General features: G+C 48.1%; 1 protein-coding gene across 12 annotated transcripts in view; it reads right to left on the bottom strand.

Annotated features, from left to right (window-relative positions):
• LOC121081254 overlaps positions 1 to 19,633 on the bottom strand; it is a 198,565-nt gene that overhangs the window by 20,286 nt on the left and 158,646 nt on the right. For 9 of the 12 annotated variants that reach the window (XM_040580132.1, XM_040580184.1, XM_040580126.1 and 6 more), the window contains one exon: positions 5,183 to 5,963. The exons of 2 other annotated variants lie outside the window; for them this stretch is intronic. In XM_040580132.1, coding sequence (XP_040436066.1) covers positions 5,253 to 5,963 — 711 coding nt within the window. In that variant the 3' untranslated portion in view covers positions 5,183 to 5,252. Of the gene's footprint in view, positions 1 to 5,182; positions 5,964 to 9,615; positions 19,601 to 19,633 lie in introns of those variants that run through there. One more of the 12 variants, XR_005825639.1, reaches the window with a different exon arrangement.

Genomic DNA, 19,633 nt, shown 5'->3' with positions numbered 1-19,633 from the left:
CCAGCCTGGGCATCAGGGCAGACTCAGGCCCATCCATTTCTAGTGTCCCTGGTTTATTCCTGGAGATGATGGCAACAAGATGACCCTCCAGCGACCAGTATAAACAGGCCTCCAGTAGTGTGGGGTGCATTATACAGGTACAAAGCTTTTCAGCTTTGAAGGAAAAAAGCAAACGCTGTATGGAGAGTGGAAGACCTCTTGGAGAAAGCCTTTCAGCCTGGTGTTTCATTTGCTCTGCCAAACACCAAAACAGTCCTGGGATTTTCCTTACGAGCGTTGACTTTGGAGGTTTCCCTTAGCTAAACGACTGCTTATTATGGCACTAAGCAACCGTCCTACCTGGCTCTTTGCCACCACCACGGCGGTGGCCACATTCAGCAATGCTTTGGGTTTCCCCATTAGAGGAGAGCAAGCCTGCCCATGTTTCCTTGGCAGGAAAGGAAGCTATGACATGAGATCTGTGGCTAAAAATCACCAGAAACCCAATGCTAGTTTAAATGACAGCTCCATTTATACTGCAGCGGTAACATAGAAATCCTTCCCCTACCATTCTGTTTGTTTATTTTTGCCATGCTAGTTGCTAGTGAGCACAACAGCAAGTTCTTAATACCAGGCATGGGAAAACATCACATTACAATAAATTCCTTATGTATTGTATGAATAGCTAGATACATGAATAATTTAACCATGGTTTAATCAACGTTAAACTAATGGTTTAATCAAGACCAACTATGTCATCTTTCCCTAAAAGAATTACAGACCAAGGCTCTGGCTCTGGTTTCGCAGCACAGGAAGAACGCACATATCGTCAGTGACGTTTTAAATAAATTAATCATGCATTTTTTCATGGCACCAGCGAGGTGAGGGCTGGAGCGCATTAGCCTTCTCTTCCTTCTCTCCCTTCTCCTGCTCCACCCCAAAAGCCTCCTACACCCTTTCTGCTGGAACCACAGAGTGAGTTGGATGCGATGGAAAGGAGGTTGTAGAAGCAATGTTCCTGCCAGCCCCATTCTGTGCCAGGTTTGCACATGTGTGCCCGTGTCTGGGTGTCCCCGTGTGTCTCTGTTGGGGTACATGTTTGCTCAATCGGGTCCACACCACGGACCTCGGAACATCACCCAGCTGCAGAATGCAAAGCAAGAGGAGAGCTGGGCAGGAGCCCGGTGCTCCTGTGCTAAGCTTGCTGCAAAGATGGAAATACCACAGAAAATGCAAGAAAAAGGGATACAGTAACTCAGCCAGTGGCTGAAAAGAGCATAACTTGGACTAAGCAGAAAGCACTGGCATGAGTGACCATAAGCAGGAGGCAGGAAAATCACAGCCCTGGTGCAACCCCCCCCCAGGCAGTGGGAAGGATTGGATGAGCCAAACACAGAAAGGTTCATCCATGAACATTTGCTGGTCTCCAGAAAGGACCAGAGAACCATGAGCCCCTCATTCTCTGCGGGAGCCCTCGCAGACTGGCAGAGCCCCAGCTACTGCTGGGCACTGAGCCCACCGGAGCTGGACCCAGTGGTCTCAGGGTTAAGCCAGGAGATGCCCATCTAAAGCGCAGCTGTGGTGAGCCATGGAGAGGATGGTTTGGGTGCTCAGTCTCCCCTCCCCAGCCACATCATCTGGCATGCACAGGGAACCTTTCACTAACAGGGGTGTGCGGTAACCACCAGGGACTGTTTCAGATCTAAGCCAGGACACCTGACCTGGGACAACACTCATGAAGCAGCAATATTTTGGGTTGCCATTTTCAGAGAAGTAAAACTCACCATGGAAAATACTGATGAAACCAGTAACTTCTACCATCACACCTCCAAAATCCACAGTGCAAAACTTGTGGCACACCCCGCACATTTCCAGCATCGTCAATAACAGAGAAAGCAGCTACTGACATCCAGCCCCCCAACAAGCATCAGCCTCTTCAGCATTTGCCTTTTGCAAGACTTGATGAGATTTTTGAAGGAGCAAAACCTGTTAGTTACAAGCTCAAACTCAATGGCAGCCAGTCGAATCTTCCCTCTCTGGACCTTTCAAGACACTTTCTAAAGCCCTTGTGAAGCCTAGATCTCACTCTGCCCATGTCCTGTGATTTATTAACTGTTTTAAAGGAGTTTATGGCTGTTGCTGCAGTCAGAGATCACTGAGAACTCTCAGCCTGCACTGCTGGCTTGGAGCTGCATGTTTTTTTCCTCTCCAAAATTCACAGCCACGCTGATTTTATTCCAGGCAGCCAGGGCATCCTACAGTCCAAATGGTTCATTATCTCTGGCTTTCTTTAAAAGGTCAAGAAATGCTCTCTGCTTGGCAGATGGACTAGTGCAGGAGTCGCAAAGTCTCAGGATTTGTAACATAACAAGGTTATTAAATTGCAAACTCAATCCTGAGCTGAGACAACACCAAAAGTTTGCCTGACGTTTTGTTGTTGGTTTTTTTTTTTTAAAAAGGGGGGGTACATTTTGAGAATATTAATTTATTTCCATTTTCTTAAAAAAAAAAAAAAAAAAAAAAAAAAAAGAGAGAGAAGTTGGATCTCAAAGCAAGTGTCTCTGTTCTCCAAGTAATTCCATTTCTCATTCTTCTGGTATTTGTTTTCTAACCTGTTGCCTCCAGGCCCTCCCTCCCTTTTCTTTTTTCTTTTTCTTTTTTTTTTTTTTTTTTTCCCACTGCAGCTACTAGAGGAAAGAAGGAAAACACAACAAAGGAGGAGGAACTCCCTCCCCCAAATAAACCACCAATTCAGCAGCTCTTCAGTTCCCGCTGCCTTTAAGTTACATTGACAAATTCAAAGCTCATAAGCATCAGATAGGACTGGCAGCTGTGCGTGCAGGCAGCAGGTCCCGGCGCACCGAGGGAGAGCCTTTGGGGCCATGGCTGTTTTGGGTTGGGTGGGTGCAGGTCAGCACCCGCACCCTGGGCTCACATCCCAGCTGGGCACCAAGGACGGGATCGCACAAGCGGGGATGACAGCGTGGCATTAGAAATCCATACCCCCTCTTCATCTCCAGAGTGCAAAGACTGAGTCTTGCTAACCTTTTAAGCTAGAAGAGATCGAATGAAGACAAATGCACCAAGCACTTAATAACAATGAGCCTCTAAACCAGAAAACCTCTGGGAGCTTGCAGTGCCATCGCAAAACATGGATCCCATCGTTGTGAAATCCTGCTGCTTGTCTGCAACAAAACGCCTTGGCTGGCATGCAAGAACAACTGTGCCTGTTTGGCTCTGACTTCACATGAACTGGGGTGCTCAGGAGCTGTTCCCACACAACCCTGAGTCCTCGTTACCCTTTGCACCCTCACAGCTCTCCATGGGCTATTGGACAGCAATCATGAATGCCAACCCCACATTCCCAGCCTGGCAACACACAGCAAAACTCAGACTATAAACTCTACAGACCTTTACAGAGCCCAAGCTGTGTTTTATTAACTCCAGTAGCTGCCTGGACAAAGCATCCTTTATAATGCCCATTAAGTTCCTGCTTTTTTAGCAAACACTTTTTCTTTCCACACCGTAACTATCTGCCAACGAAACAGAAACCACCCAATCGACATGATCCACTCCCAGGGCTTATAACACCCGTTCCTCTGTCACAGGTACATGTGTCACAGCAGCACAACCAGCCTGTTTTTGAAATCAGAAGAGTAAGTGCAGAGGAAAGAGGAGCGCAGGGGGGACCTTGCAGGCTGGAGGAAGAGGAGCAGGGGAGGAGATGCTCTCTGGGGTGATGTTCCCCACTCCACTCCTGAATTTCTGTGCTACTCCCAGCAGCAGAAGCACTGGCTTGCCCAGAGCCTCTGCTTTGCCTGCTGTTGAAGCAAGTGGCTCAAAGGGTGAGGACAGTGGTTGCAGATCCAGAAGTGCTGCTGCCAGGCGGGGGAAAGGAATGAGTGGGTTTGCCAGGCTGGGTGCAGATTGCCGTGTGTGGCTGTGCAGGCATTAGCAGCCCTGCACCCATCTGCAAAGGGCACTGGTGCTGCGGGCCCAGCTGCGGACTCAGCTTGGCAATGCAACCTCAGGCTTCCAGCTCCCAAAATTATGAGAGTTGGTGAGAGACAGCAGCCGTGTCTGGTGCATCTGCAGTGCAGGAACATGCGTGTTGCCAAGCTCCAGGGCACACAGGGCTTCACGTGGCTCCAGGAATGGAGGCTCCCTCTTGGACTGAGGCAATGCTCCTTTAGCATGCCCCAAAGCTTGCTGCTCTGCCCTGTGGCCAAGCTCTCTGCACCCATTAGGACAACTTACACCAGCCGAGGACAGGTCCCCCCAGCCCTTTGAGGCAGGACCCGCATGAGGCTGCGGCTGCGACTCTGCCCTATTTTGTGTCACTCTCCAAAAGGCACCTGAGCGGCCGGCACCGCTCAGCCCGGTACAGCAAACCGTTGTATCTTTAAGGCACCGCTCCAGGAAGAAAAGGCCTTTCAGCGCAGTGAATAGCATCACTTCTCCTCCACGCACCATCTGTTTGCCAAGATGAAGAGCTCCAGGCTGGCAGAGGCTTAGTCATTCGGACAAGAATAGGTCCCACTGTACTTACACTTCCCAAAATAAAAACCACGGCAAGCCATTGACTTCACTTACCCCATAGCGAGCATGGAGCTGGCACAAAGAAACACCCGACTCAGCTGTTATCTCCTCCTAACAGAACCAAAAGACGAACACAGCCCTGGGGCCCCCACGGTCAATGGTCCCTTTGAGCAGCCTTATCAAGTCTGGTTAATTTTTCAGAGCAAGAAGGGGAATTGCTGCTTCAGAGCATCCTTACAAACATGCCTGACAACTCCGCCACATATAGACCCGTATCGTCCCACTCTGCGGGGAAAAAATACACAACATCCCAACAGCTGAGACTTGGTGTGTGTTGGGGCACCCAGAGGTGCCAGCAGATCCCACCAGGCTTTATATGTCTCTGGGGACTGAAGCCTGGCCACGTGCCCACATTTCAACATCTGACTTCCCTTCTCAACTATCTCTGGAGATGATTTTATGGTTCTCTAAGCCAGGATATTTGAAGAGAGAGGGGTGGGTTTGTCTTCTACAACTTGAAACCTCTAATTAGAGAATCACAGACTGGTCAGCTGGAAGGCACCTCTGGAGCCCACCCAGACCACCCCGCTGCTGCAGCAGCTCTCCTAGAGATGCTGCACAGAGCCACGTCCAGGTGGGTTTGAATGTCTCCAGCAAAGGAGACCCCACAGCCTCTCTGGGCAGCCTGTGCCAGGGCTCTGCCACCCTCAAGGTGAAGAAGTTCTTCCCCATATTCAGCTGGAGCTTCCTGCGCTGCAGTTTGTGCCCCTTGCCCCTTGTCCTGCCATGGGCACCACTGAGAAGAGCCTGTCCCCATCCTCTTCACATGTCCCCTCATCTACCCAGCCACTCATTCCACCGTAGAGGGTTATCACGTTAGTCACACGTAATTTCCCCTTGGTGAATCCACACTTATCGCTCCTGATAACCTTCTCTTCCTCCACATGCCTCTTGTACCCCACACCCGGGGGTGTCATTAAGGCTCCCACCTTGCTGCAAGGGCTGGGGCAGGGCCCCGTGATGCAGCCAGCCCTGCACACACCACTTTGCTGTTGTAGGGTTGCCCAAGGGCACAGTGCTCTTCCCCACACGCACGAGAAACCTGGACCACCTCCAGCACCCCACCAGGGCCTGAGACACGGTGCAGTGCCACCTCCCCAGTGCTGGAGCAAAACAGGCATCTGTGCACCCCTGAAATGTCCTTCACTACACGAAGTTTCAATTCTGTTACTCACCCCTTCTGAAGTCTTGCCAGCCAGGGGAAGGCAGCAGCGGGTATGAGGATGAAGTTGATTTCCCACGTGGAAACTGGTTTTCCTCCAGGATCCCTTTGAGGCAGCTCCCCACAGCCCCATTTCGCTTGCTCTGCACCTCCAGCCATCTCTGTCTGGTATGTGCTGGAAGAGTTTCTGGCCCATTGAGCAGATGGTGCCGTCTGAGCAAAACTGGAAATAGGTATTTAGCTAGCATCCCATGGGGAAGCATTTGGAGTTGTTGGGTAAATAACGCTCCACAGGCCAAATTCAATTCTCCATCACTGCTGCAGGGAGCAGCGAGAGCACAGCCTGTGCTTACTGCTGCTCACCTGGGAGCCAAACCCACCAGCTGGCATCACCAGCACCGCAGGGGCTTCTGCAGAGGTGCCCAGAGCCCCCCCAGCAGCATGTGGCCCCGTCTGCCCGTGGCATGCCAGCCAGGGCTGCTGCCCAGGTACCGGCTGGGGTGGGCTTGGTGGCAGCTAACCCAGCAACAGCAACTGAAATCCAACTCCTGTCTCATCATTTGTCATTCCTGTCTCATCCTTTGGAGACATCAAGAGAGCAGATCCCCTTCTCGAGCTCATACACCCATTGTTCCTCTGCCTGAATCCTGAGGGAAATCAGGTCTCAGCCCTGCATCACCTCTAAAAAGCCACATAGCCCCGTCACTCGGTGCCATGCCCAGGCTACACAGCAACATTGCCTGGATGCTCTCCAAGAGTTAGTTTATACGTGGCACAAATATCATTATGTACTTAAGAATAGATGTCCCTGGAACCCTGATGTCCCTGTGGTAACCCCTTTGTCCTCGTGACTCCATTTGCCCTCTCATATTTGCTACTCAGATACCCTGACTTTCCCGCAGTGCACAGCAGACCCCAGCCCTGGCTGCTCCTGTACCATAAACCTACTTGGTTAAGATGGGGATGCAGTTATTCACCCCCAACCCTGAATGAAATCCACTTGTGCCCTTTCCTGTGCATTGCACTCGTTATTCTCCAGGATGGGCATCTACGTTCCCCATCAGCTCGGAGAAGACCTCTGCCTGGGAGCAAGGGCTGGACGAGCCCAGGGAAACAGCCCAGGGAGCAGCTGACCTTGCTCAGGAATTCCTGGCTTCTTTAACTTGTGGTCCAACCTAAGTAGTATTTAAATATCATCTTCTTGCTTGCCTCTCCCTTTCTTTTTGTCACCTGCAAATTTAGATTAACAAGGAGGTTTGACAAAGTGCTACTGTATATGTTAATAAACCCATTAGTGTCGGCCCGCCTGACATATAACCTGCAGAGCCTCCAATGTTTACTAATATGATTGTCAAAGCAGAGGAACATTACTTTTTAATGACATTTCATATCACTTCAGTTGAAGTAATATCCTGGGACATGATAATCAGAAAGCCATTTAGCCACAAAACTATGTGCTGAAGAGAGGCTGGCGCATGAAAGATTCTCATTTTGTCAGAATTAAAAAATTTGTGTTTGCTTCATAAGTTGTAAGCGCACTTGTGGAGGAGAAACATGTTGTGAAATATTTATTGGAAGCGGCTCAGTTCAGGTAAATGGGGCTTCAAAATGAAACGTTGGGAAAGGTTATTATTATATTTGCTGTATCTTTTTGCATGCAATACATCAATTGACAATTCATATGTATTGTATGCTTAATAAACCAACATGATTTTAGTTCTCTTTAAAGAAAATTTCTGAAGTGGTACATCTGGCCGTTACCAGCCCAGATGAATTTATTGCTGCTTTCAGAGTAGGGGAACGGCTGCAAGACAGACTGAGATAGAGTTTGATTTTATAGGGCAACTCTCTTGCTCCAGGTGATTCCAAAATGCTTTATAAAGCAATGAGCATAGTATGAAGATAGCAGTGGCACAGTGACTGCCAACAGCCCCACTGCCCTTATTAATAGTTCTCTCCCCAGCTTGGCTCTCCAGGGCCACCCCAGAGCTTTGCACTGAGCTCAAGAGGCAGCAGATCAAGGAGCGGAGGATGCTCAGCCAGGGGAGAGGGAACGGGGGAACTCCCTGACACATCCTCCACAGCCTCTGTGCTGCACTGGGGTCATGGAATAAAACAAAGAAATGATCCTGGGTCAGATAAAGACGTAGAAAATATTAATAAACAATGTAGCATTGTTTATTTATATAGATTGTATTATTTAGAATATACTTATTATTATTTTTATATAATATATAAATTATAAATTAATAATTTCTCCTTTTTAAAATAAAGAACCAAGGGGATCCCTCCATCAATCTGGTCAGAACAACCTTTCTGATAGAAACTAGCCATTGATTTAGTTAAAGTCTCCTGTCAGATGGTGGATAGAGCTGATTAAAGCTGTGCATGCACTATTAATAGGAGCAGGATGCCTTTCTGTCATTATTATTAATTATGCTGCTGTGATTACTATCTGTTCATCCATCCACCCATCCTCCCTTCTATAATCCCAGCACTGGCCAAGTATGTATGAATACAAATTCTTACTCTCTTTTTTTCCCAGTTTTCCAGGTGAGGGAAAAAAACCCCAAACCCACCAGACTAAAAAACTTAATTTACAGGATTTCTGATTAGTACGTGTGAGAGTGTGAGTGTGCCCGTGTGTGAGAAAGTGAGCAAGTGGGTGGTGGGAGATGAGTGGGTGTGACGCATGTGGGAGCATTCGTCTGTGAAAAATGCACAAAGGGGAAGTTAAGCCAAAGAAAGAGACTTTGCGTTTCATGTTGAACCCACCGGACTCCAGCACCATCCTCCCTTCCACAGAGGCAGCCCCACAGATGGGCTCTGGCCCCCTGGAAGCCCTTCTCCCACGCTCACAAGCACGTCCTTACTTGGGAGCCCCGTTCTCCTGAACTCTCGGCCACTGGCCCCAAGATAGTCAGAAATTTTCCTTCACCAAATAATTAGACTGTGATAAGAGGAAACAAATGGGCCCTCGGAGCAGTGAGGGCTGCAATAAGAGATGAATTATTAGTCCAAGATGGAAATCTCTTTTGATAAATGACTGGCCCCAAGCAAGGAAGGATTCAGCAAAACACAACAACGTCCTTGTTGTGACATGAGGAAGGGGAAGGAACAACCTTATAAGGGGCAACAAAGCCTCCGCGCGACCACCTTGACCAATTGATTAATCAAGTGTATCCCACAACATCAATATGTTTCCCTCTTTGCATTAGTTACAGCATCTAAACGTGTAGGACAGCAATGACGTGTCCAGTTCAGGACCTATTTTGGAACCAGGGCTGAGGCTGCCCTGACAAGTACTGCGACCAGGAGAGAGGGCAGAGCAAAGCCTGCCGGTACGTCCCAAGGAGCAGTGTCAAAAGCCAGCTGATTCATAGAGCACTTCAAAGCTAACACAAACCAGCACAGAGCCACAGTGGTATGGGAACAAAAAAGAAAAGGAGAAAAAACCAGGTTTTCCCCTTTTTCCCATGCTGTGATGAGCCTGGGTCAGCGGGGTGGGGTGATAACTCACACTCCAAGTGAGAAGACCTGCCATTTATTAATACTGGCCCAATTCCTGGTATTTTTAAAGCCTAGTTCAGAGGAGGGAAAAAGATCCATTGGTGTCACTGAAAATAAACCTGACAATGAGGCACTGGGCAAGGCATTGGAATCAGCAGGTTTTAACATCACAGCTCCTCCTGGACCTGGGTGGTGGTGGGGTCAGTATGTCTAACTCCAACAAGGTACAAGAAGGACCCCAAGACCTCTGTGGATTACCACCCAGCCACGAGCAGTAACACTGCTGGAGTTCCTAAGTCCCTATAGCCTGTAATGCAGTTATCCCTGGGGACTGGTAACTGGGGCCTCTGGTACCACTATTTTTAGTAGGAGATTTAAGTAGAGACAGAAGAAACATATATATATATATATATATATATATATATATATAAAAATATATGCACTATATATACACCTTTAAAAAATCTGACAGAAATGGCTTGGGCTGGAATTGCTAAACATATTTCTCTCGTTGTCCTCCCCCAAAACCCGCTACCAAAACATACCTCTCCATCTAATGAGATTAGCAAGGTACCATGCTAGATCTTTATTAGTTAAAGCTGACCATAGTGCAAAACTTGGCCTGAATCATAAATGAGCTGACTGCCAGAATGAGGAGTGCAGCCAGCAAGCAGATTTATTCCAAATGGGTCTACGCTCTCTGCCTTGGGGAAAATGCTTCCTTCTCTTTAACTCCCTGAAAACTGGTAGCCAAAGTTCAGCTCCTTTAATGCTCCCCAAAGCCAGGGTACCACTGCTTCCCGCTGGCCTTGTGCAGCCTTCATTCCACTGGCCATAGTGATTTACATGAATGCAAGGTAAGAGAAAAACAAACTTATTTACTCTGATGGCTCACGGTAGGATTCAGCACTGGGGACATTTATATATATGGGATCTCCTGCTTTCTGCACTTTACTTGACTGGCAGCTCGAAGGGGCCAAAATATCAAATATTAAGAGTGGAGCCCTCAATGTTGATATCAGCAGTACTTATTTTTACAGTCATCTTTGGCCCTCAGACAAGTTAGTTTGGCTCCCGGCATTTTTCTTTTGTAAAATGGGGCAGGGAGGAACAAGTGAGGAAGATAACTTCTATTATAAAATGAATGATGCTGGCCTACCCTCACATGAAGTGGCCGGTAGGAAATCTTTCACGGGATCTGCACATTCCTTCCCTAGGTCACGCCCAGAACCTCCTTTTAAAGGTCTCAGAAGGACCAGCACATGCCTTGGGGGGAGGAACAGGGGCCAACGCATGGCCATGTATGAGCCTTTCGCTGCAAAAATGTTTCTTGCTTTGGAGTAGAAATGGGAAGCATACGCAGAACAGATCTGGTTTCCATCAGCCCGTTATTTATAGCATTGGTTTCACACCATGGATTATACACACTCATGCTTGTTCTTTCAGGCTCTCTCAGCGCTCTGCTGCACTTCCTTCTCACCTGAGCAATGAATCTCTGTCTTTCACCCTGCCATGATCAGGCTGTTCATGTCTCATTTAGTTGTGCGTTCACTAAATATGCTCCACAGAGCTTGGCTCCTCATTAAATGAGAGTTTGCAAGCAGAGCACCTCCAAAACATCTTTCTGAGCCTGGGGCTAAGGTGGTGAAGACAGCCTAGTTTATCAACAGCACACAAGGGAGAGATCTCCTGAAGCCTTTGATTCACAGGCCCCAGAGGACCACCTACCTCCCTGCCTTTGGATCAATTGAAAACACCTTCAGCATGGAGAAAAAATATGGTGTCACGAAACAGCAAGATACTCTGCTCAGCTACTGCACTCTAACGGTGGTAAAGACGTGCTATGAAGTCCCACCTTGGCCAAGACATGAGAGGCTGCATCAAAGATCCGAACTAAACAGCAGAGCTCTTATAGCTGGGCATGAAGCAAGCTCCTACACAGCACAGTTCACAAGGAAATCTGCAGTCCATCCGCCTGCTGATTACTCACGCAGGGCAGAGTGAGGGTGGTAGGTCCCATCTGGTGTGCCTGGAGTCATCCAACGCTGGTCTAACTAGTGAGGTTAAACAATGGCTGTTTGGTCTCTGCTGTTGATTGAATGAGATTTGTTGTCCATAATAAAACTTCTGGCACATGATCAGTCATTGTATATAAACCCAAATTACACTAAGAAAAGCCAGGAGACTGTCAAACAGCTCTAAACCATCATTAAAGCAGAGGCCATCCCCAGTCAATATGCTCTGAAGAGCCATGGAAAAACTGGCAGTGTCCTTCAGATTCCCCCTCAGATAGGCATGAGGGTGGAGAACACGGCTGAGAGCTCTCCTTGGGAGTTCCCTGCCAGCGTCTGCGTCAAAACACAAAAGACTGGAGCAATTTCTAAGACACACAGGACCAAACGACAGAGATGACACAACACTGACGCTAAGGGCACAATAACCAGCACCAACGACCTCACCCTGCCAGATTTTACTGGCAAAGTAGGGCACGGCTCTACACCACAAACATGGCATCCTCCCTCAAACCCACAGAAGGAAAATTGGCAGCAGCCTAGATAGTCTCCTTCGGAGACATGATCTTGCCAAGCTGCCCTCCAGCAGGACCTCACAGCCATTCCAGGGGCTCCACAGTCGCTGCAATGGGCAGCAGAACAGGCACGTTACACCAGAGTCACCTTCTGGGCAACTGCAGCTTAGCGAGTGTTGACTTAGTTACCAAAAAACCATATAAAGACTTTGAGCAAGATGTACTCAGGAGACAAGGTGATATGTTTGCTCTACTGCTACACCTGTAGGTGCTTCAAGTTAGGGCAGATGGATCTTACTCCTTTCTTCTGGCATCTGAAGGTTCGATTCAAGTGCCCAAACGCAGATACCTGCATCGAGTGCCACTGTAGAGGTGGCAGATCTGCCAGTTCCACACGGATGTTTCAAATGGCACAATGGGCTTATCAGGGAACCGAACAGCACCCGAGCAGGAATTCAGGAGGGAACTGCATTTACAGTTTGGAGGGAAGCTGCTCACACTGAGAGACTTAAGGTGCTTAATAATTTAGCTTATCAAAAAGAGGAGGTAGAAGTACTTTATTAACAATAAGGGGCACTTCCTAAAGAGGAGGTCTCTTACAGCAGAGCTCTCTTTAATCTACCAGACAAAGCCATATCAACATCCAGTGGCAGGAAGCCAAGATTAGACAAATTCAAACTGCAAGAAAGGTGCCAGTTTGTAATTGAAAGAGTAATGAGCCATTGGAATTACTCGCCCCAGGCTGTGATGGATTCTCCACCATCTGAGGGGATGCTGTTCTAAGAAGTGCCACATTGCAGGCACATATTTCTGTGTTTGGAAATTATTGGTAAAGGCTTTCCAGCTTGCATGAGTTGTTTCTGCTCTAAAAAACAAACAAAAGAAGTATTATGCTGCTCGGTTAAAGACGGAGAAGGGAGGTAGAGTGAGTTTAAACAGACAGTCTGTGACAGTACCAGGAACAGGACTCAGGTCACATCAATACTGCCATTGGCCTGCCACTCCTCCACTCGCCAGAGCAGCCCACAGCCCCAAAGCAGCCTGTATTTTCCTGGCAGCACCCTCAGCTAGGTGACACCAGGCTCAGCAAGTAAACTCAGAGCCACAAGGCCAGGTCCAGATAAGAGACAGGGAATGGACCACATCAGCCAAACACTGCTACTGGGATCACCTCCAGCAACACCTGCAAAGCTGCTCCTTACAAGAAATCTGAGGAGAACAGGACAACCAGGTGAAGCATGGTTTTGCTGAGCTTTCTGCATTTCCAGTGAGAGCTCTCCCCAGCACCAGTCTGCCAGGACTCAGCTCTCTCCATGCCGTTGTCCAACAGAACCGTGCTCACGGAGTCCTCCAGCATACACCCATGTACTGTGGATGGGTGCTCTGCAGATGACCTGCTCTCTTTCTGTCCCTTCCCAAGGAGAATTCCCATCTCTTGCACACAATATAGAACAAGTACACATGACAGGTATATTTTCATCTTATTTCCAGCAGGCAGGAAAAAGAGAAAACCGCAGGGGAAATGGTCATCAGCCAAGACACCTCCATGCTGGACCCATTGTATGCGAATGCTTGCTGCCAGTCATCGTGGAAGAGCAATAAACACCCAGGCTCAGATACTCCCTCACTGAGAAAGTCTACATTGCTGACTTCAAGACTACATAATAAAAATCATCTGGAAGGGCAAGCAGAGGTAAAGGCACTGAAGGCTAGACTGACCCACTGTTGGGCTCCGGGAAAGAGCTAAACCCCAGAACCAGGTGAATAAATGAATTCTTTGCTTCACTGGTAAATAATTTCAGGTTGCCCTGAACAAAAAGGCACAGAGATCAATTCACCCCACTTGAAATAAAAACAAGTTTTAAAGATGCTTAGACATCAAATAAAACAGTTCACCAATTTTGTCTAGTTTCATTTGGGGGCCGTGAAAAAGCCTTTTGAGAAATTAAATGTAGGTAAACTTCTAAGACACCTGTTTTGAAATAACCAAGAGGAGTATGCCAGCTTGGAAATGACAAAATGAAACCTTTTGAGTTAGAACCATTAGAGATAGTCTTTCTTGGCTGAAAAGATGCAATAAATTTGTGAATGTTTTTTTATAAAACCCCTGTAGATGCATTGGTAAGATCTCACATAGACCATAACCAGGAAGGACTCTGCAACACACCGGCTCGGAACAGCCCAAACAGAGAAACTCTGTTCCTCCTCCTCTGCCCAGTCTTTGCCTGCAAACACATCACTACAGTTAACACACAAAACACCATTCATTATAGTCAGAATCCAGGAGCACAAAATTAGCCCTCACACTGAGGCTGGGATCAAAACGTAGCAAAAATCTTAAAAAGCAAGGATGAAATACTGAGCCCTCTGAAAGTTCAAACAGAAAGAAATGTTACTGTTTCTCAGGCAAATGTGAAAATACTATAAAAGAACCTTTAGCTTTATTCATTGGAGTTTACTCATTCACATCCAGCGAAGGTGCTCCAGATTTACACATGGTAGGGTGGCTCAGGGCAAAATTCAGCCCTCAGTGGTGACACTTGGGGTTCACACCACCACCGTGTACCCAACAGCCTGGGCTCAAAGTAGCCAGCACTGCTCAACGTTCAGCCTCACTCTGCCTTGTGTCATGAGCAGCATGGTTTTCGTTCAAGAGCTGGTTACCTTGGGTCTGTATGGGGTTCCTGAACATCTACAGAGCTCCCCGAAGTGCTCTGTGATCTCAGTATCAGTTATCAGGAATGGTTATGGCTCCAAGTAAACAGCTTCTTAATGACTCAGAAGCTACTGGAAATGTCTAGATGTTTGTTGAGAAACTGCGTAGCTAAGAATTACCCAAGCTGTTGCGGACATCAGAGGGATTTTTGTTACAGCAATATTGTTTTTCAGGTGGGAAACTGACCACGGAGAGACTGAAACAACCCATGCAAAGGCACACAGGATGTCAATGCATCCTGATAAAGACAAAAAAAATCAAACCAGATGTGGCCGAGACCAGCCCAATAGCTTGCTGTTCCCTGTGACAGTCAACAGAAAATTTCAGCAGGTGACACGGGGATGAATAATTTGGCCGGATGGGCCGAGGAAGTGGGACATGGGGGCTGAATTTTAGGGAGAACCTCCCCCGTGCAAGCCTGGTTGAACAGGCTCCTGAAGGAACCATCTGACTGGGGAACTTTCCTTGGACTGAGTGAAACCCCACAAAATACACCCCATGCAACCCCTGGCACATGCCAGATGGGCCTCATCAGTCCATGAGCTGAGCAGGTATTTTCCACGTCTTACTACAAAGCTCTGGTGTTTCTGCAGTGCAAGTGCATCACCCTCAGCCAGACTAACTCAGCCTATGCTGTAGCCTTTAGCTTTTTCAGCCCTGTGTGCCTGGCCCTGCTGAAGAAGCTGTGGTCTTTACTAGCAGGACTGCCACAGGACCTTCTGCACCTTTTTTTTTTTCTGCCACTCTGCAAAACCAGTTGGTTTCATGAGTACCTGCAAGGAATCCAAGCCCCTGGATCTTTTATGGCAAGACTTGTTTTGGTTTGTCTGCTAAGAAGAGCATCGAGACTGCTAAGGATCGCCTCCTGAACAGAAAGAATCTGGGATTCAGACAGGAAAAAAAGAAGAATTAAAAAAAAATTGAAAGGTAATAATCACTGATCTGTTCATCCTTCCTGCTCCCAAACTTCAAGGTTTGCTCTTTTCCGAGACGACTGCCCAGATTTGGATCAGCTTGGGGTCCCAGGAGGCTGAATACACACAGCTACAGAGACCCCTTCCCTTGGAGCAGCAAGCACAACACTGCCCGAACCACAGGAAAAGCAGGACAGATGAAAAATTCTTCCCTCACAATGGGAAATACAGCAGTCAGGATACCGAGAGGGTGGTCTGCCTGTTAATTCAGGAGACAGAATTCAAACTGAAAGCTCCATGTGGAGCAAATTAGCAGAAACTAATTCTAATCCATCCCACGCTGGCACAGAGGCACGTCAGCCCTGCTTAAAATTGCACCTCCCTTCAGATCTAGGCTGCCCCTTGTCCTACACAGAGAGAAAAAAGGATGGGGAGAGGCTGCATCGCAGCCTGTGTGCAGATGGTCCGTATTATTGAACTTCTGTGGAGTATCAGCCACTTGCCTCTGTGCCCCATGATAAATCACAGTCTCCTTCAGTGTTCTTGGGGAACAGCAACGCTCTCCCGGACTCTGATTGGGTTTAAAGTTTGATTAGTTAAGGAGATGTAAATACCGAGCCCCTATCAGGCTGTAATTGTCATCATCATCCTGTTTAGGGAACTGCACACATCTTTGAGCAGTTACTCCGTGTCTCCTCCACCCCGGGAGAAGGTCTGGAGCCCATTTCCGGCAGCCGGCAGCGAGCGGCTTTTCTGTAGGTGACACAAACAGAGTTTGTCAGTTTGTGCATCCTCGGTTTCTGCTTGGTTTAAAGTTGCTGCAGAGTCCTCGGGAGCAGCTTCGCAGCTGGAAACAGAGAACTCGCAACTCTCGCCACAAAGGTGCCCATTCAGCAGCTGCCGGTCCCCCAGGTCCTGCCCAACAAGAGCATCCTCTGTGCGGTGGCCTTCGGGACAGCGTCCTCGGTCCCTGCCTGAGAGGGGGGAAGTGACACTTCCAGTGGCTCTCATGGAAGACAGAGCCCAAACGTGTGCATTCACTTTCTTCTGCAGACAGAAAACTGAAGAAATACCCTGCCGGGCCAAAATAAATACATTTGGCATCTTTCCTGCGTCTGCATCGGCACGTTCGTGGCGCTGAAACTGAAAACAGGCCTGAACCTTATTTACACAAAAGTCTCTTTCCATCACTTTGGCAGTAGGAAGGGGCTTAGTTTTGGTACATATTATATTTTCTTTTCAACATGTGTAAATGAGGATCAAGCTTTTACATTGCTTAAAATAGATGTAAATGACCCTTTATGCTGTCAGAACGGTGTCAAGAGGCCTTCCTGCAATAAAAAAAAATCAGTCCCATTATGCTTTCATATCATGCTCCATTCATTTAGTTTTAGTTCCCCAAACTCGGGCAATTCCCCTTGACCTTGGTGATCTGTGCCGAGATTTTACACCACTGGGACTAAAACCAGGGCCCAAAGACGGTGCGTGAGCTCAGACAGAAACACATCGAAACCTTCATCCTAAACTGGACTTGAAGACCCACCTGTAAGACTCCCCATCCTCAGCGGGCTCTAGGCCATCTGTGACAGGCTTATTCTTTCTATTAGTTGTTTTGAAGACTTTTTTTATAAAAAAAAACAAACCAACCAACTTTGTATCTTCCAGTCCTCTTTACAAAACCATGAAAAGGAGAAAAAGCGAGGCAGAGAGCGAACAGCGAGGCACGCTGGGCTGCCATCAGGGGGTTGATGCCTCACAGATGGATTTGCCATGCCTGCTGCTCAGCACCAGGGGAAGCCACCACTGCGTATCCCTGCCCCAGCCCCCGTTCGCTCTGTGCACAACGAAGGAGACCCTGAACGAGAAAGGAACTGGTCTTCCTCAGAGCTCTGCTATTAAATGCATGAACTTTCCTTGAAGAGAGGAGTGCTGACCGCACGGGCTGACAAATAAATGGCTGTATGAGCTACACGAGTTTTTGGTGGTTAAGGGCAGTGATGTGATCCCCATCCCTTCTGATTAATGCGGAGAGGCACTAGCCAGCAGGAGCTGACCAAGGAGTGGGCTCAGCCCAGACCCCCCAGCAGCCCAGGGGAGGGTCTCTCTGGCTGAGGCAGCCCATGCCCTTCAGCTCAGTCCTGAAGAAGTGTCTCCAGGTACCACAGGGATGCAGAGCCCTGCTTTTCCACCCTTTCTGTTGCTCTGCACAGCAAGTAAATTACTAGAGCCCTTAAAAGAATGTGATATATTTCCACATCGGTGTCTTTTGCCAGTGAGTAAGCTTTAGAGCCAAGAAGGGGTTGGCTGTTACCCTGATTAATTACTGTCGGTGCTCCTCACTGCCCAAACTGCCTTTTTCCCTTTCAGCTCCTACTTGTGGTGTGGACTACTGAAAGAGAAGGGCTTTCATCCCACCTTCTGGGTTATTACACCCAGATCCTTCCCCCACTACTGCAGCCCCAGTCTCTCCCTCCACCAAATACCGTCTGCTCACAGACTGCACCGCTCCTCTGGAGCCACCATCGCATGTAGAGGCATCCTGACAGGTCATCAACACCACCTGCCCCTAAGAGCTGGAGCAAGTGATACTCAACCCAACTGCAAAATAAGTTACTGGAATACGCTGGAGCTGTGTCAGCCCATCCCAACCCCGGAGCCACTCCATGGGCACTGCCTGGCCTGGCACCCCAGAGAGACCTCACGAAAACGCAGCTGAAGGGCAGAACAGTTACAGTAATCATTTTCTTTTCCTTTCAGAAGAATGCACAAGGGGTTGTCAACACTTTCCTTACCCATCCTACCCCCCTCCTTTTCCTCCGTAAAATAACCCTCTCTCCAGCTTCACCAGCTGAATGCTACTTCACTGCTTTTCTCCAGGAGCAGTTGCAATTGGAAACACCCAGACAAATCTTATCCAAGAGTTTATGAGGAACAGCTCAGAGGCACCCTGAAAACTGCAGCATGCTACCTGGAGCGCTGCAGATTATTGCTACGTTTTTAATCTCGGTATAGTTCTGGGTAAGATTTTAATTGGGCATTGTATTTCAAAGCCAGGGAGTAGGACCTATGCAAAGCACTGGATAGTTTCTGCATTAATTGACCATCAAATCCTTCCCCTTTGCATCTGCATTCTATTATTAGAGAATGTAAAGCAGTTTATAGGGCTTTTAACCTCTTCAAGCAAACACTCTGTGGAAGTTATGCTGCTGCAGGGACCACATTAGCTTTATAGACTTCGTTTCTAATCCAAGGAGAGGGGAAAAATGGAGAAGAGGCAGAGCAAATGAATGATTTTTGATGGTATAAATTCAGCTGGTGTAAATCAACACAACTCCATTAAGTTTGGTAGAGTTATGTTGATTTATGCCAGCAAAAGACCGGACATTTGATCTGCAATGAGGTCCTCATTCCCTGGAGACCAAAATGGTACCAGACAAATCTTCACAGACCATTTATCAGCCTTCTCAACTACATTCTTCCCTGCTGCATGGAAAAGCCCTGATCGGATGCCAGGGAGCCATCTGGCAAACCGGGTACCATGGCATACACGCACACCGTGCACTCAGTCACTTGGAGGAAAATCACCTTCCAGCAAGTCACTTTTATGACCTCTGTGAAGACCAGCCTGTCCCCAGGGTTCCCGGGATGATGGGTGTCAGTGAAAGGCAGGACCATGTTGTGGACTGGAAGACTAAAGTGAGTCCTGCAGTCTCTAGCTAAAGCTGCTGAGCTCTGCTTTCTCCAGGGTGTCATGGTTGGACTCCTCAGGGAGTAAGCACCATTCCCAGGTCAAGAGAATGAAGATGGAGGCAGCCCAGACTGTCATGGGTTCCTGTGCGCCAGGGAGATGTGGAGGCCAGGTATTATCACTAAGGTAGGAAAACGTATCAAGAAGTATTGCGGTAGCCTGGGCTGACAGCTCCTCCCGTGCATGGGGTGCCGGTTCCAAGCAGCACCAGACCAACCCTGTGGATCTCGTGGGACCTGCAGCAACTCACCACGATGGCCCAACCATGCAGGGTGGTCACAGCTTCCAGTCAAAATAACACGAGAGCTCATACCTCATCCTGTTCCAGATGACAGCCAACATCCACCATTGCCACTCAACCGAAGATCAGAAGAATGAGCAAACAGTCACACCAAAGGTCCACCTAGCTCATTATCCTGTCTCCAACCCAACGAAGAGCAGATGCCTAGAGAAAACATCAGCACAGTACATACACAGT

The sequence above is a fragment of the Falco naumanni genome, chromosome 1 (assembly GCF_017639655.2).
Source record: "Falco naumanni isolate bFalNau1 chromosome 1, bFalNau1.pat, whole genome shotgun sequence".
Lineage (NCBI taxonomy): Eukaryota > Metazoa > Chordata > Aves > Falconiformes > Falconidae > Falco > Falco naumanni.
Note: the sequence above shows the minus strand (reverse complement) of the source record. Positions and strands in the feature narration are given on the sequence as shown.